Source organism: Podarcis muralis, chromosome 7 (assembly GCF_964188315.1).
Source record: "Podarcis muralis chromosome 7, rPodMur119.hap1.1, whole genome shotgun sequence".
Lineage (NCBI taxonomy): Eukaryota > Metazoa > Chordata > Lepidosauria > Squamata > Lacertidae > Podarcis > Podarcis muralis.
The window spans coordinates 79,733,489-79,748,373 of NC_135661.1; the positions used below are offsets into that span (position 1 = coordinate 79,733,489).

Below are 14,885 nucleotides of genomic sequence, written 5' to 3' on the forward strand. Positions count from 1 at the left end.
ACGGCCTCGGCCCAGTATACCTGAAGGAGCGTCTCCACCCCCATCGTTCTGCCCGGACGCTGAGGTCCAGCACAGAGGGCCTTCTGGCGGTTCCCTCATTGCGAGAAGCAAAGCTACAGGGAACCAGGCAGAGGGCCTTCTCAGTAGTGGTTATGTTATGTTAACTCCAGTAAATATTACGCCAAATTGAACTTTTGTTCATGAAGAGTGTAAAGTATAGCCCGTAAAGAGGGGAAATCAGTGAACAAATCCGCCTATAATTGCAAATACAGCGCCTATCGATAGAACATAGTGGAAATGAGCAACTACGTAGTAAGTATCATGAAGGACAATGTCTAATGAGGAGTTAGCTAGGATAATGCCTGTGAGACCTCCTACTGTAAATAAAAAAATAAACCCTAAAGCTCATAGTATGGCGGCGTCTCATTTAAAAATCCCGCCCTGTGGAACGCCCTCCCATCAGATGTCAAAGTGATAAACAATTACCTGACATTCAGAAGACATCTTAAGGCAGCCCTGTTCAGGGAAGTTTTTAATGTGTGATATTTTAGTGTATTTTTGGTTTCTATGGAAGCCGCCCAGAGTGGCTGGGGAAACGCAGCCAGATGGGCGGGGTACAAATAATAAATTATTATTATTATTATTATTATTATTATTATTATTATTATTATTAGATTATCAATTATATACAAAGTCCTTGTTACCTTACAAGTGTTATTTACTGTATTTTTCGCCCTATAGGACGCACTTTTTCCCTTCCAAAAATGAAGGGGAAATGTGTGTGCGTCCTATGGGGCGAATGCAGGCTTTCGCTGAAGCCTGGAGAGCGAGAGGGGTCAGTGCGCACTGACCCCTCTCGCTCTCCAGGCTTCGCGCAGCTCTCCGCAAGCAGCGGGAGCCCAGCGCTGGGCTCCCGCCGCTTGCGGAGAATTGCCTGCATGCTGAAGCCTGCGCGCGCTGAGCTCAGCACGTCTAAGCTTCGCGGACCTCTCCGCAAGCAGTGGGAGCCCAGTGCTGGGCTCCCGCCGCTTGCGGAGAGTTGCCTGCATGCTGAAGCCTGCGCGCGCTGAGCTCAGCACGTCTAAGCTTCGCGGACCTCTCCGCAAGCAGTGGGAACCCAGTGCTGGGCTCCCGCCGCTTGCGGAGAGTTGCCTGCATGCTGAAGCCTGCACGCGCTGAGCTCAGCACATCCAGGCTTCGCGCACCTCTCCACAAGCAGCGGGAGCCGGCGCTGGGGTCCCACGGCTTGCAGAGAGCTGCCTGTTTGGGGGCTAGGGTTGGGGGAAGCTCGGGCTTCCACCGCCCCAGCCCCACGCCGGGGGGGGGGGAATAATTATTTTCCCCTTTATTTCCCCCCCTAAAAACTAGGTGCGCCTTATGGGACGGTGTGTCCTATAGGGCGAAAAATATGGTAAGTCCTACTAAAGAGTTCAATTGTTTACAGTGGTCTCCCAAATATAATATGAATTTCCCCCATTCTTTGTTAAAATTTTGATCTTCCTGGTTTCTGATTTTCCCAGTCATCGCCAATCCACTCTGGTAGGGACCTTATCATCTTTCCATCCCCGTGCTAAAAGCATCCTAATGTTAATATTTCTTGTAAACCCCAGCAGTTTTTACTGCAATCAAAAGGCATATAAATTTTGTTTAATAAAAATAATCTTAAAAAATGCACATTAATTTTGTGGGGGCCAGAATGGAGACCCACAGGCCCAGGGGCCAAAGGCACCCATCCTGGAATCTCTCTCTCTATGGTCCTTGGGATCCTCCTTAGCCACACCTCCTCTCCCTAGGCCACACCCCTCACAATCTCCACTTCAAACTCTACCTGAATGCTTTGGCCTGGCTGGATTGTGGACCCTAAACTCTTGGTTGCCTGAAGGGAAGACAGAGAGTGGGGTGTGAATGTATCTAGAAAATAGCCTACCATGTAAAGGTGAATTTTACATGTTTCCATTGGCATCTGGCCCTCCCAGAAGGTCACCCAGACTGGAAAACAGCTCTTGGGTTGAAATAGGTTGCCCACCCTTCTGTCTGAGGGAGAGGTTTTGGATTCCAAAAGCATGTTGTTGTTGTTGTTTTCCAACAGGTGAAAGCGCCCTAATGGGTGCTGTCTGAGGCTGTGCAACAGCTAATATGTGTGGCTACACTGAGGGGTTGATAGAGACTGAACTTGAATCATTAGGAGTTGAGGTCACTCAAGCAAAGTGCACCGAAGCAATAGACAATGATGCCAATGAGCTGTAGCTGAGGGAAGGCAAACCACCACCGCCCAGAAGAACCCACCATTTATGGAAATTGACGGCCTAGTGGTTGAAGAGGGTTGGTCTCAGCCTGAGGACTCCCAGGCTTTTCTTTCCAGAAGTCTAGAAGCTCCTCCTCAAAGACAGGCTGTATTTGAGTTACAGATAGGTAGCCGTGTTGGTCTGCCATAGTCAAAACAAAAAAAATTCCATCCAGTAGCACCTTAAAGACCAACTAAGTTAGTTCTTGGTATATCTGAAGAAGTGTGCATGCACACGAAAGCTTATACCAAGAACTAACTTAGTTGGTCTTTAAGGTGCTACTGGAAGGAAATTTTTTTGTTTAGGCTGTATTTGACTTTCAGGTGCAAATGAGGTCATTGAATCATGTCCAAAATAAATATATATGGCAAATTATGTGTGTTGTATTGGAGCACACTGCCCACAAGAGAGGCAAGGAAAGTCCACCTTCTCCTTCACCTCTCACCTTGCCCACTCATGCTATCTTTCATCAGGACTTCAGCGCCACCTCTCTGGATTCATGGGGAGAAGTAGACAGAGGCATGTCGGCAGAAGAGGAAGCAGACGGAGGAAGAGGCCTCATGGCATTTTATGTAGTCAAAATATAAATGCTAGTCTTCACAAAATATGTGCAAACATTTTCTGATGCCCCCCTTCTGATCCCAAAGAACGATGTACTACCTGCACCCCCCTCTCCTAGGCCCTGGAGAGGGACATGCAGAGGCTGCATTTGGCCCCCAGGTGAGCAGTTCCCCACTCCTGGTATAGATTACTAAAGGCCTCCATAGTTTCCCAATTTTCTCTCTCCTTTTTCTTCCCTTACTCAGCCAAATGAACAGCTTGGTGATTTTAGAAAGAAATTGTGAAACCATGTTTCTTCAGCAGGTACATTGTGAATACCCTCGTCTTCAGCAGGAACATTGGGTGAGCACCACTTTGAGGCAATCAAAATTTAGGCTAATGTTAGATTTCCCACCAGCTTCAACTGGCACTGCTTGCATCCGCCTGCTGAACCAGTCCAGCTGTTCCAGAACCCTGTTGTCGCAATGGCCAGCAAGATGCCTGTGCAAAGCCTCAAAGCAGGACTGGACAGCAACACCAGTTGTTCCCATCCCGTCCCCCCGCTTGTGATTCCCACCAACTGACATTCACAGGAATACTGTCTCCAACACTTGAGGAAGAACATAGCGAACTTGGTTAGTAGCCATTGATAGCCTTATCCTCCATCAGTTTCTTCTAATCCTCAATCAAACACATCCACGTTGCTGCCCATCTTTTCTTCCTGAGAGCAAATTCCAGAGTTTAACCATATGCTATTCCAAACACTACAGTGGACCCTCGGGTTACATTGCCTTTGGGTAACATAACTTTTGGGTTGAGGACGTAGCAAACCAGGAAGTGAGTTTGCCACTCGAGCACACACAGAAGCGCTCTGCTCACCTCACGCATGCCCAGAAGTGCTCCACGGCGCTGCACACATGAGGAGAACAGGCGCCTCAGGTTACGAAGATTTTGGGATACGGCCAGGCCTCCAGAACAGATCCCATTCGTAACCAGAGGTACCACTGTACTTTCTTCCACCTTTCTCAAAGCTTCCAACATTCACTGCCATTGGCTGCCCACAAATTCCATTACTGTGAGAAAGGAATAAAAGCTTTTCTCTCTCCTGTTGCACTAAAGGCTTCCTGTGAATTGAAAGCTGACTAAACCTCAAGTGTGTAAGGAGCTACAAGAATTGCCCCAGCCAAAGGATCTCAGTGCTTGAGGTGTAGCATAGGGGTTTGTGCACTCCTCAAGGCACTTTGGGCTCACATTGCTCAGGAATCAGTGGAAATAAACATAAGCACCTTGAATGTGACCTGGCAGCAAATTGGCAACCAGTGCCACTGTCTCAGCAACAGAGTGACACGTAGGCAGTAGCTTGCTGCCATGAGCACTCTGGCTGTTATGTTATGCCCTAGCTGCAGCTTCTGGACCTGATACAAAGACTGCATGCTGCCATAATCAAGTCTTGAAGTTACCAGTGCATGAACCACTGTGTCCAGGCTCCCAAGCAACTGACCTATCTCCAAGACCCAGAAATCACTAATTCACAAGGCCTCCAGTTTTTCATGGTTCAAGCTCAGTTTGTTGTCATGCAGCATGGCATCCAAGCACGAATCCAGAGTTTCACTCCAAAACTCCAGTTGACTCTTCCCAACAGCTTCATATTGCTGTTCAATACACTCCACTGCATACCCTCCAACATTCCTCAGATGAAAACATGGACATTTCTCACTCCCCACAACTGACACTCCCCCCATTTTTGTCCCCCACCCCATGCCCGCACACAGCATTTTCTATCAAAAGAATGGCAAGTTCCACAGCCACATCACGAACAGGACACAGCACGTACATCCTCCACTCACCTGAGAATACCACATAATCCCAGTTTTATTTTATTTATTTTATTTCATTTACGAGAGAAAAGCATGCACCAATAAATAAATTTTAGAAAGTGGCAAGATTAGACACAAACATAAAAGATCTTTGGGGTAGAAGGGAAATCTAGACTCTTTGCACTCCCCCCTCCATGCCGCCCAGGGAGACCTTGCCCTCTGCTTGCCCCTCAGATGCAATGCATTATGTGGAGAAGGGCCTCAGTTTTAGCAGTCTCTCCTGCTTTACCTTTGCCATCTCTGCATATTCTAAGGCTTTCACCATCCATTCTTCCTTTCAGGGTATTCTCACAACTTTCCACCTCTGAGCATAAAGATCCCTTGCCACTGTCGCTGCATACATAAACAGAGTTTGGAATTTTGCTGGCAATATCACCTGCCAGAAGGGTTCTGGACTATTGGAAAAGTCAGTTTGATCCCCCCCCCATCATTATATATCATGCCCCAAAAGACCTTAGCCTTCCTACAGGTCTACCACATGTGACAGAATGGCCCCATGCAATTCTTACATTTCCAACATTTTTTGGTACATTCTTATATATTCGATCTAAGCTCTTCAGAGTTAAATAACATCGGTACATCATCTTATAATAATTCCTTCTTATAATATGAAGAAGAAGGTGGTGAAGGAAGAGGACATGAGCCTCTGTGGTGTAGTGGTTAAGAGCGGTAGTCACGTAATCTGGGTAACCGGGTTCGCGTCTCCGCTTCTCCACATGCAGCTGCTGGGTGACCTTGGGCCAGTCACACTTCTTTGAAGTCTCTCAGCCCCACTCACCTCACAGAGTGTTTGTTGTGGGGGAGGAAGGGAAAGGAGATTGTTAGCCGCTTTGAGACTCCTGAAGGGGAGTGAAAGGCGGGATATCAAATCCAAACTCTTCTTCTTCTTCTTCTCCCCACCCCCTCCATTCTGATTACCAGCATCTGGGAGTCCCATTCTTAGAATAAACAATGTGAAGAATCTAAGCTTACAGTAAATTATATAGCAGTATTATATATTACACAAATATATACATTACAGTGATACCTCAGGTTAAGACCTTACTTCAGGGCATTCTCACAACTTTCCAGCTGTTAGCATAAAGATCCCTTGATTTGGAATTTTGCTGATCAATATCCCCACCCAGAAGGGTTCTGGACTCTTGGGAAAGTCAGTCTGATTTTTGATTTTTAAAAAATCATTATATAACATGTCCAAAAAGACCTTACCCTCCTTGCAGGTCCACCCCATGTGACAGAATGACCCCTTGCAATATTTACATTTCCAAAACTTATTAGGTACATTCTTATACATTTGAGCCAACCTTTGTGCTGAATGGTTTATTTAAATATTAAGGTTCATTATTGTTTTACAAGATGTGTATCTCTTTAAAGCCCAGAGTAAATATCATGACCTAGTTTTACAGCTGTGAAACAGTATAGCAGATGCTGTTAAGTTGTGTTAATTAAGCTGTGTCAGCAATTGGATATAGTATACAGTGGTACCTCTGGTTAAGAACTTAATTCATTCCGGAGGTCCGTTCTTAACCAGAAACTGTTCTTAACCTGAGGTACCACTTTAGCTTAACCCTCTGCCACCGAGCTGCTGCCGCCTGATTTTTGTTCTCATCCTGAAGCAAAGTTCTTAACCCGAGGTACTATTTCTGGGTTAGCAGAGTCTGTAACCTGAAGCATCTGTAACCCGAGGTACCACTGTACTAACTTTGCAGCAAGAAAACTCTCCCAGGACATCTGTGGTGCTGCCACTCTCAATCTCTCATTGACCAAATGCCAAATCCACATCATTCACAATGTCTTTGAGTTTCATCAGCATCACAAGAGAAACCAAAGGAAAGGATGTGGAGCTGTGCTTGTGTATATCCAACCCCAGTAAAAGATAGTCCCTTAAATCTGCAATCTCCTCTGGACACAGACCTGCAATCCCCCCCCAGCTGCTCTTAACTCTGTTGTTGTTTAGTCGTTTAGTCGTGTCCAACTCTTCGTGACCCCCTGGACCAGAGCACCCCAGGCACTCCTGTCACCCACTGCCTCCCACAGTTTGGTCAAATTCATGTTAATGGCTTCGAGAACACTGCCCAACAATCTCGTCTTCTGGCGTACTCTTCTCCTGCCCTCAATCTTTCCCAGCATCAGGGTCTATTCCAGGGAGTCTTCTCTTCTCATGAGGTGGCCAAAGTATCGGAGCCTCAGCTTCAGGATCTGTCCTTCCAGTGAGCACTCGGGGCTGATTTCTTCAGAATGGATAGGTTTGATTTTTTTGCAGTCCATGGGACTCTCTTAACTCTAACCAACTTATTTTAAAGAGCAAGTGGACCAATTCTTTACCCCAAACAAGTGCATTTAATGGGAGGGAGGGGATCCAGGTCGCTGTGCATTTTATTACTGTACCACAAAGGAAACTGTGGAGAGACATTTGTCCCCCTTTCAAATAAGTTCATACTGTCAGGGAAACTGCCTTGGCTTCCAGAAGCCTAATCCAATTTCAGTGCTGTAACCTGATGGGACCCGTTTCCCCACATCCAGGGTTGAGAAATTGAGGCTGGCACAGATTAGGAGGGACGTGTCCTTGGAGTTACTGGAAGGGGGAAGAGGTTTGATTGGTTTTCAACACTGTGCTTTACATTATGGTATAGCATAATTAGAATTCTAATAATTTGTGACACTGTTCTGAATCCATTGTTCCTGGGTGCTGGCAAAGTATTCCTTGCAATCCTCTATAAATTCCTCCAACTAAGCATCTTCATGCATCAGTTCCTTGCTTGGCCCACTGCTGTTCTCGAACTCCTTCCTGCCTCTTCAGCTCTCTAGAATGATGAAGACACTCCTGATCTCCTGCCTCCTCTTGGCCCTGCTTCCTCCAGGTGAGCAGAAGGACAGCCCCCGTGCTGTTCATCATGTTTCCAGGAAGGAACGAGGTGGGGGGGGGGTCAGCAATTAAAGCAGGATGAGGAAGGAACCAGGACTTGTGGTTCCTTTGAAAGGGAGAGGAATAAAGCACAAGGCCAGATTACAAAGGATCCTCAATGCTATATTGTTTCATTCCCAATATTCAATTTTTATTTAACCAAATGCGTACAGAGAGCTGTGGCATCCCCAAGTACATTGGGGGAGCGAGAAAGGCAGTAGTTCACTCTTCAATGAACGAGAATCCTAGCTCATATTTAAAGCAAAGAGTAAGTTTCTTGCATTTGTAGAAATTTATGATAGGAGACAATGTATAGGCACTATTCTTCTCATATTTTGGAGCGGAATTACCCTGCCCCCCCATGCAAACTTTAAGTTTCCTGGTGTTAAATGCCACTCCAATCTCTGAGTGGAGTCGGGTCACAGGGGTACCAGATGTGCTTACCAGAGTCTGTCATGTTTGCTGGTGCTGATGGGAGTTGTAGTGCAACAACTTTGGGAGGGTTAACGGTTTCCCCACACCTTCTCTACTGGTCCTCTCCCTCAGACTGCAGGAGCCATCTTGGACAATCATTCTCTGGTCTATTCATTTCCCACCCCCATTCAGAGTTTAAGAACTACAGAAGGAATATATATAGAAAGCATTATGTAGATGAACAATGGTCCATCTAGCCTAGCCTCTTGTTCTTGCCATGGGTCCTATGGGAAGCCCCTAAGAAAGATCTGAGTGCAACAGCTCCCTTTCTGCAGTTTCCAGTAACAAGTATTCAGACAAATAGTGCCTACAATATTGCAGGAAAAAATGTATCAATTGAGGATGGTAAACATGAATTTATCCAGTCCACTTTTGAAGCTATCAAAGTCGGTGGCCTTTGCTGCCTCTCGTAAGATGGTGTTTGTAGCAGAAAGTGTTGTGTTCATGTACCTTGACGCAGACCTATTCCTCCTACACAGTTACTAAAGTTTTCCAAACCCATTTCTCCCCTGTCTGCAGTGGCATCTCTGATATGTGAGTCTTGTTTCAGTCAAGGAAAAGATTGCAGAAATGCCAGCACTGAGGAGTGTGACGATTCCAGTGACCAGTCCTGCTTGTCTGCCAGTGGAGTTGGCAAACTGTGTAAGTGAGAAGAACTTTCAACCTCTTTGATCACCAAAACGTAAACCCCCTGACTCATTTTCTAAGGCCATATCTTCGCCACAAGCCACGGAACATGACTTTTCATAAAGTAGTGTTCTAGGTTCTGCATTGCCTGTAGGAGCAGGGAAGAAATTCAAGTCAGTTCATATTTAAAGGTGCGTTTACTCAATTGGCAGAGCAAAACAAAGCCATCCTTCAGAATCTGCCCTTCTCCCAATTTTGCAATTCAGTTGTCCAGCCATGTAATCAATAGACAAATGCACATACTAGGGTAAAGTGTGCATACAATAACCTACAACAGCTTTTGTAGTTGGAGTCTGTCAGGTTCCCATCTCCCAGGCCAAGTGAAAAATGACCTGCAAGGGAGAGAGCTAGTCTGCCAGGATTCACAGCCAATATAGTCAACAAACATCCTGCCCCCCCCCCCAAGGGGGAAACCATGACTGCTTAAATCAGTATGACCCTGCAGATAGGGCCTAAGAGTAAAAATTACATTCACACTAAATGTTGATGGGGCTGATATGAAAATGTGGAGAAATGAACTTAAAATAAGAAACCAAGAGAAACTGACATAATTGCCTGTAGTACATGCTCCCTTTAGGAGCTCCAGCATCGACTCTCATTGGTCCAGTTACAGGGTGGATTTGATTTCAATAATGATTTAAATTACTAGTCAGTAAGACTTGATTTAATTTATTTATTTATTACAGAAAGACTCATTCTTGCTGGTATAATCTTAATATTTACAATGAGATGAAGGTTTCATTTTTGGAGTAATAAATTTTCAGAGTAGTTTTTACAGTTATATCCAAAATTACTGATTTGGTTATACTATTAGAAATACATTGACAGATAATTATGAAATTTGTGGGGTTTAATAAATTAACTGTTTATATTTGGACAATTTTTCTGCTGTACTTTATTGGAAGGGGAAAATAATCATTTAATTAATAACAATTTAAACAATTTATTTAACTAAAACAATAACATTATAGCATATGTATCCATGTTTGTTAACTGATGTGGTTAAATGATTTTTTAAGAAATACATTGGAGGGAGTTATAGCACACATGAAAAACTTAAAACAAATCCTTATTTCCTGATGAGGATAGCCTTTGGACTATATTGTAACTTAAATAGAAAACTATCTTTAGAAAGATTTTTCCACCTAAAGCATTTTTTTAAAAAAAAATACAATTTAAATTTTAAAAGTCCAATATAAATTTTAAAAATTCTGATTTAAATTTTAAAATCTGATTGTTTTGATTTTTAAAAAAATAATTGATTTTAATCCACCCTGTCCAGTTACCTGGGCAGCCACAAAACTTATTTCATTGATGAATTCCTTCCCATGAAGCCTCCTGAACTGGTCCCATTCATTAAGGAGAAGGGTGGTAGAAACCTCTGGACAGCCAAAGGTTCTCCATTCCTGACTCACGTACAACAAATAAATAAATAAAACTGGAGAAATCTCTTTCTGCTCCAAGCAGGGCCTGCTCAACACAATTGGATACCAGAGGCAAATCATGAAATGTTCCCCACCCTGCAGACCGGGAAGAAAGGGTGACTGAAGATTAGTCCTGGGCGATTTATTGATATTTGGGTATGAGGGGCAGACCGTGATGACAGCTTCACTCAGCAGTAAATCGGTGGGGGAAACCCTGCCTATCCTGAGTCCCTCTGCCTCCAGCACACTGAGGAAAAACAAAACAAGCAGCAGCCTGGAGCTGGAGGCAGAGGGACTCAGGAGGGGTGGCAGTTTCATGAAAGATATATCGCTGAGTGAAATCACCATCGTGTTCTGTCCTTCATACCGGCAGTGGGAGAAACAAGCTGCATGACGAGGCTTATAAAGATTATTCCTCCCTCCCTCCTTAAACTGCTTGAGTTAAGAGCACACCGCTGCCCTCGCCACAGCCAAGCGATTTTGCGGAAACCCCAAATGAGCTAGTAGTAGGGCGGGGGCTCAGTTAAAGTGCTCCCCCTCCCCAGCTGCAAGAGCCTGTGTGGAGTGCAGGCTCCGGGCGGAGACAGCCTTGGCTGCCACCTGGCTGCCTTTTTCAGCACAGGAGGAAAGACGGAAGCCACTCTGACAGTCGAAGGCAGCCAGGCACTGCAGGCAGCCCTGCAAGGGATAGGTAGGGTGGCTTTGCAGCCTGCGCTTTGCGAATGACCACCCCACAAGGAAAGAGGCAGTGTGCCTGCATGGGCACCAGAGAGGTGGAGTGAGCCTCAGAAAGGAGCTCCGAGGTGGTATTTGATGCGGGTGGCGCTGTGGGTTAAACCACAGAGCCTAGGACTTGCAAATCAGAATGTCAGTGGTTCGAATCCCCGCAACGGGGTGAGCTCCCATTGCTCGGTCCCTTCTCCTGCCAACCTGGCAGTTCAAAAGCACATCAAAGTGCAAGTAGATAAATAGGTACCGCTCTGGCATTAAGGTAAACTGTGTTTCCGTGCGCTACTCTAGTTCGCCAGAAGTGGCTTATTCTGGCTGGTACATGACCCGGAAGCTGTACGCCGCCTCCCTTGGCCAATAAAGCGAGATGAGCATTTCAACCCCAGAGTTGGTCACGACTGGACCTAATGGTCAGGGGTCCCTTTACCTTTTAAACTTGCGATGGGGGAAATCTGAAACCAGTGAGACGAACTGTTTGAAAACGACTGGAGTAAATTTGTACCATATATGAATAGACATTGCAAACATTTTAAAACATTTGCAGGATTGATTTAAAATATTTTGTTAGGTTATGATTTGATACCTATTTATAAATATTAGAAGTAAGTCTTTTAAGGATGGAGATAAAGTAAATAGGGTGATTTAGAAATGCGAAATAAAAGTGATTGCATATGGAAGTCAGGGAGGGGGATGGGAGGAAGTGAATGCTCAACTTGAGCAAAATATATGTGATGTAGAAATTTTATTTGGTTGTTATAAAGGAAAAAAGAAATTTTAATAAACATTATATTAAAAAAGAAAAAGGAAGGAGCTCCAAGGTCCCTGTCACGAACAACAGGGACATGGGGTGGCTCAGCTGGGGGAGAGGAACTGACGAGGAGGTGGCAGATATTGCCTCCAAGGATCACACCACAGCTTCAAAGGCAGCAGCATCAGGCGATGCTTTTCTTGGTGGTCAGATCCCCTGCCCCTCTGGATCCTGCCACATAAGGTGACCATCAATCCTTGCCTCATGGGTGGACCAGCCCTATCTCCAGATCTAGTTGTTTCCTATTCCAATTCTTTCTTTTATAGCACTTTTGGGGTCAAGAGTGGTTCTCAAGTCCTGCATCGATAGAGAGTTGTGTGAGGAAAACCATACCAGTGTCTCCATAACCTCAGCACTGTACATCCAGAGCAAGTCAACCTGCTGCAATACAGATATGTGCAACAGCGGACCTCCTGAAAGTAAGTATCATCATCAGGAAAGATGATCTCACAAACTCAAACAATGAGAGATGTCAAAGAAAGACAAACAAGTTTTTGGCAGTGTCCTGATGTCAGGGACTGGCTAGACAAGGAGGAATGGTGGCAGCCAGTCACTCCAGGAGATGCCTGAGGGTGACACTAGGAAAAACGATTAATTTGAGCTTTATTTGGGGGGTTGAAAGTCATTCATTATTACCGTTAGAGACTTCTGACAGGAGCTTCACAAGATCATTTTTGAAAGCGTGCAAACCCACTCACCATGACAAGGTGATGATCCAGCGAGTGAGAAAGCAGTATGATACCTCTGGATTGGCCAGGCCTTCTACAAACATCCGCAACATGGGCTCCTGTCTTCGCCAACAGAACAGTGCTTTCTAAGAGGTTATTTGCATTATTTAACAACATAGAATAGTAAAAGAAAGACTGCAGATAGAACAAAACCAAAAACCATGTATCAATAACAAGATTACTTGAACAGCATGCAGCATTCATGAGCAAATATTATAAGGAAGCTTCACAGTTCTACCTTAGTCCTAGAAACATTCCTCACATGATGTTACTCACAGTCCCTCTCCTGCAGCAGCTTCTGATATTTACAACCCTACTCTTTCCTTCAAAGAGCTTAAGGTGTCGTGTCTGGCTCTCCTGCTCACCATTTTAGCCTCAAACACCCGTGTAAAGTAAGTCAGGCTAAGGGGCAGTGTCTGGTCCCAGGTCACACAGCAAGTGTCGTGGCTCAAGTACAGATTTAAACTCTGGTCTCCTCCCACCCTTGTTCCTGATGTAGATCTTGACTCACCCCTCCTTCCTTGGTGATTCACCTTAGCATTCCCAACATCCTAGTGTAAGCTTTTATTGTAAACACTATAACAACACTAGGACAAAGAATTCTGGGAGTGGTAGTTTCTTAAGGGTGCTTGAGGGTTAATTGGAAAACCCCTATTCCCCTCACAGAGCTATGGATTAACAAACAAACCCCACACAATAGCTCTTATTAGCTGGCATTTTTTCTTAGGTGAAATCATTTACCAAAACTAAGCACATGTTTTTCCAGAAGTGATTTTTAAGGATAAAGCTACTAAGAGCTTTCTTTCTCTTTACCACTCTAAGGAAGAGGGCCATTTTGTAGAATTTTATCATTGTTTGTGTGCATTCATGGCTACCATTTTGTCTCTCAGAATGCCCCCCAGTGGTGCTCAGTGCTAAGCCCAATTGCTTAAAGTGATATCCCTGTGCTTGAAATGTTTGCTGTGAATGTGGCCCCAGTCAGAAATCTCTTGCACCATGCCTTAATGTAGCCCTGGATGAATGAAGCATGGCTGAAGCACTCCACTTGCAGAAGTGCTAGAAGGTGGTATGCATCCATCTTGGAAGGGGAAGCACAATTCCCACCCCTCACGTACAGCAATTTGTGGTTTGCATCTGCAAAAGAAATACATTGACTAATTGCAATGTTGGTGTGGTGTGGTGATTGTTTTCCAGTGCCTGAGACTGAGACAAGGGAGCCCAATGGGCTGAAGTGCCCGAGTTGCATCAACATCTTTTCAGATGAGTGTGAGAGCAATAAGACCGTCAGCTGCAGAAATGATGAGGATCAATGCTTCTACCTTGCGGCTGGCATGGACTTTGGTGAGTCTTGTATTATGGAGTGCAGCTACGGCCCCATCTGTAAACATAGATTTTGTTAAATAAAAATACATCTTAAAATTTGCACTTTAAATTGGAGGGGGCAGGATGGAGACCCACAGGTCCAGGAGCCAAAGGCATTCCTCTAGGACTCTCTCTCTCTCTGGCCCTTTGGATCCACCTTAGCCACACCTCCTCTCCCTAGGCCACACCCCTCACAAGCCCCACTTCATACCCTACCTGTATGCTTTGGCCTGGCTGGATTGTTGCCCCTGAATCTTGGTTACCTTGAGGGAGAACAGAGAAGGGGGTTTGAATGTATCTAGAAAATAGCCTGCCGTGTAAAGGTGAATTTTACATATGTTTCCAATGGCATGTGGACCTCCCAGAAGGTCACCCAGACTGGAAAAAGGCTCTTGGTCTGAGAAAAGTTGCCTACCCTTCTGTTTCAGGGAGTGGGTTTTGGATTCCAAAAATATATGTGTGTGTTTTTCCCAACAGGGGGAAGCAGGATCCTGGGCGCTTTCCGAGGCTGTGCAACAGCTAGTGTGTGTGACTACATGGATGGGTTGCTGGAGACTGATCTTGGATCATTGGGATTTGACATCATTCAAACAGACTGCACTGAAGCAATGGACGAGGATGCCACAGAAGACACCACCGTTTCGCCTAGGGGTTGAAGAAGGGGTGGTCTCAGCTTGAGGACTCCCAAGCTTTCTTTCTAGAAGTCTAGAAGCTCCTCCTCAAAGACAGGCTGTATTTGACTTTCATGTACAAATGAGGTCATTGAATCATGCCCAAAATAAATATATATGGCAAATCATGTGTGTTGTATCATTTTACCAAAAGCAACATTTCTTGGGGAAAATAATAGTGCTTGGAGATGGGAGATAGCTTTGGCAGCGGGGAGGGGTGAAATCCCTGGCCAGACGTTCAGGTCAAATTTTAATCAATAATTAGTCGACTTTGGGTGGTGCATCCCATTTCTCCACTTAAGGTAAAATGGGGAGAAAAAAGAAATGGAAGGAAGATCAAGTCCCTACCAGAGAAGAATGGCAGACTTTGGGCTGCCTTGCTGTCAAGAGTGGTC

The 14,885-nt window shown here is 45.0% G+C and overlaps 1 protein-coding gene across 1 annotated transcript; it reads left to right on the top strand.

Annotated features, from left to right (window-relative positions):
* The first annotated feature begins 7,514 nt into the window (after positions 1–7,514).
* On the top strand, positions 7,515–14,475 carry LOC114602190 (phospholipase A2 inhibitor NAI-like). The gene is made up of 5 exons (XM_077932512.1): positions 7,515–7,563; positions 8,601–8,723; positions 11,996–12,148; positions 13,652–13,798; positions 14,297–14,475. Exons 1-5 carry the CDS (start codon positions 7,515–7,517, stop codon positions 14,473–14,475), a joined length of 651 nt encoding a protein of 216 aa, XP_077788638.1.
* The last annotated feature ends 410 nt before the right edge of the window (positions 14,476–14,885 follow it).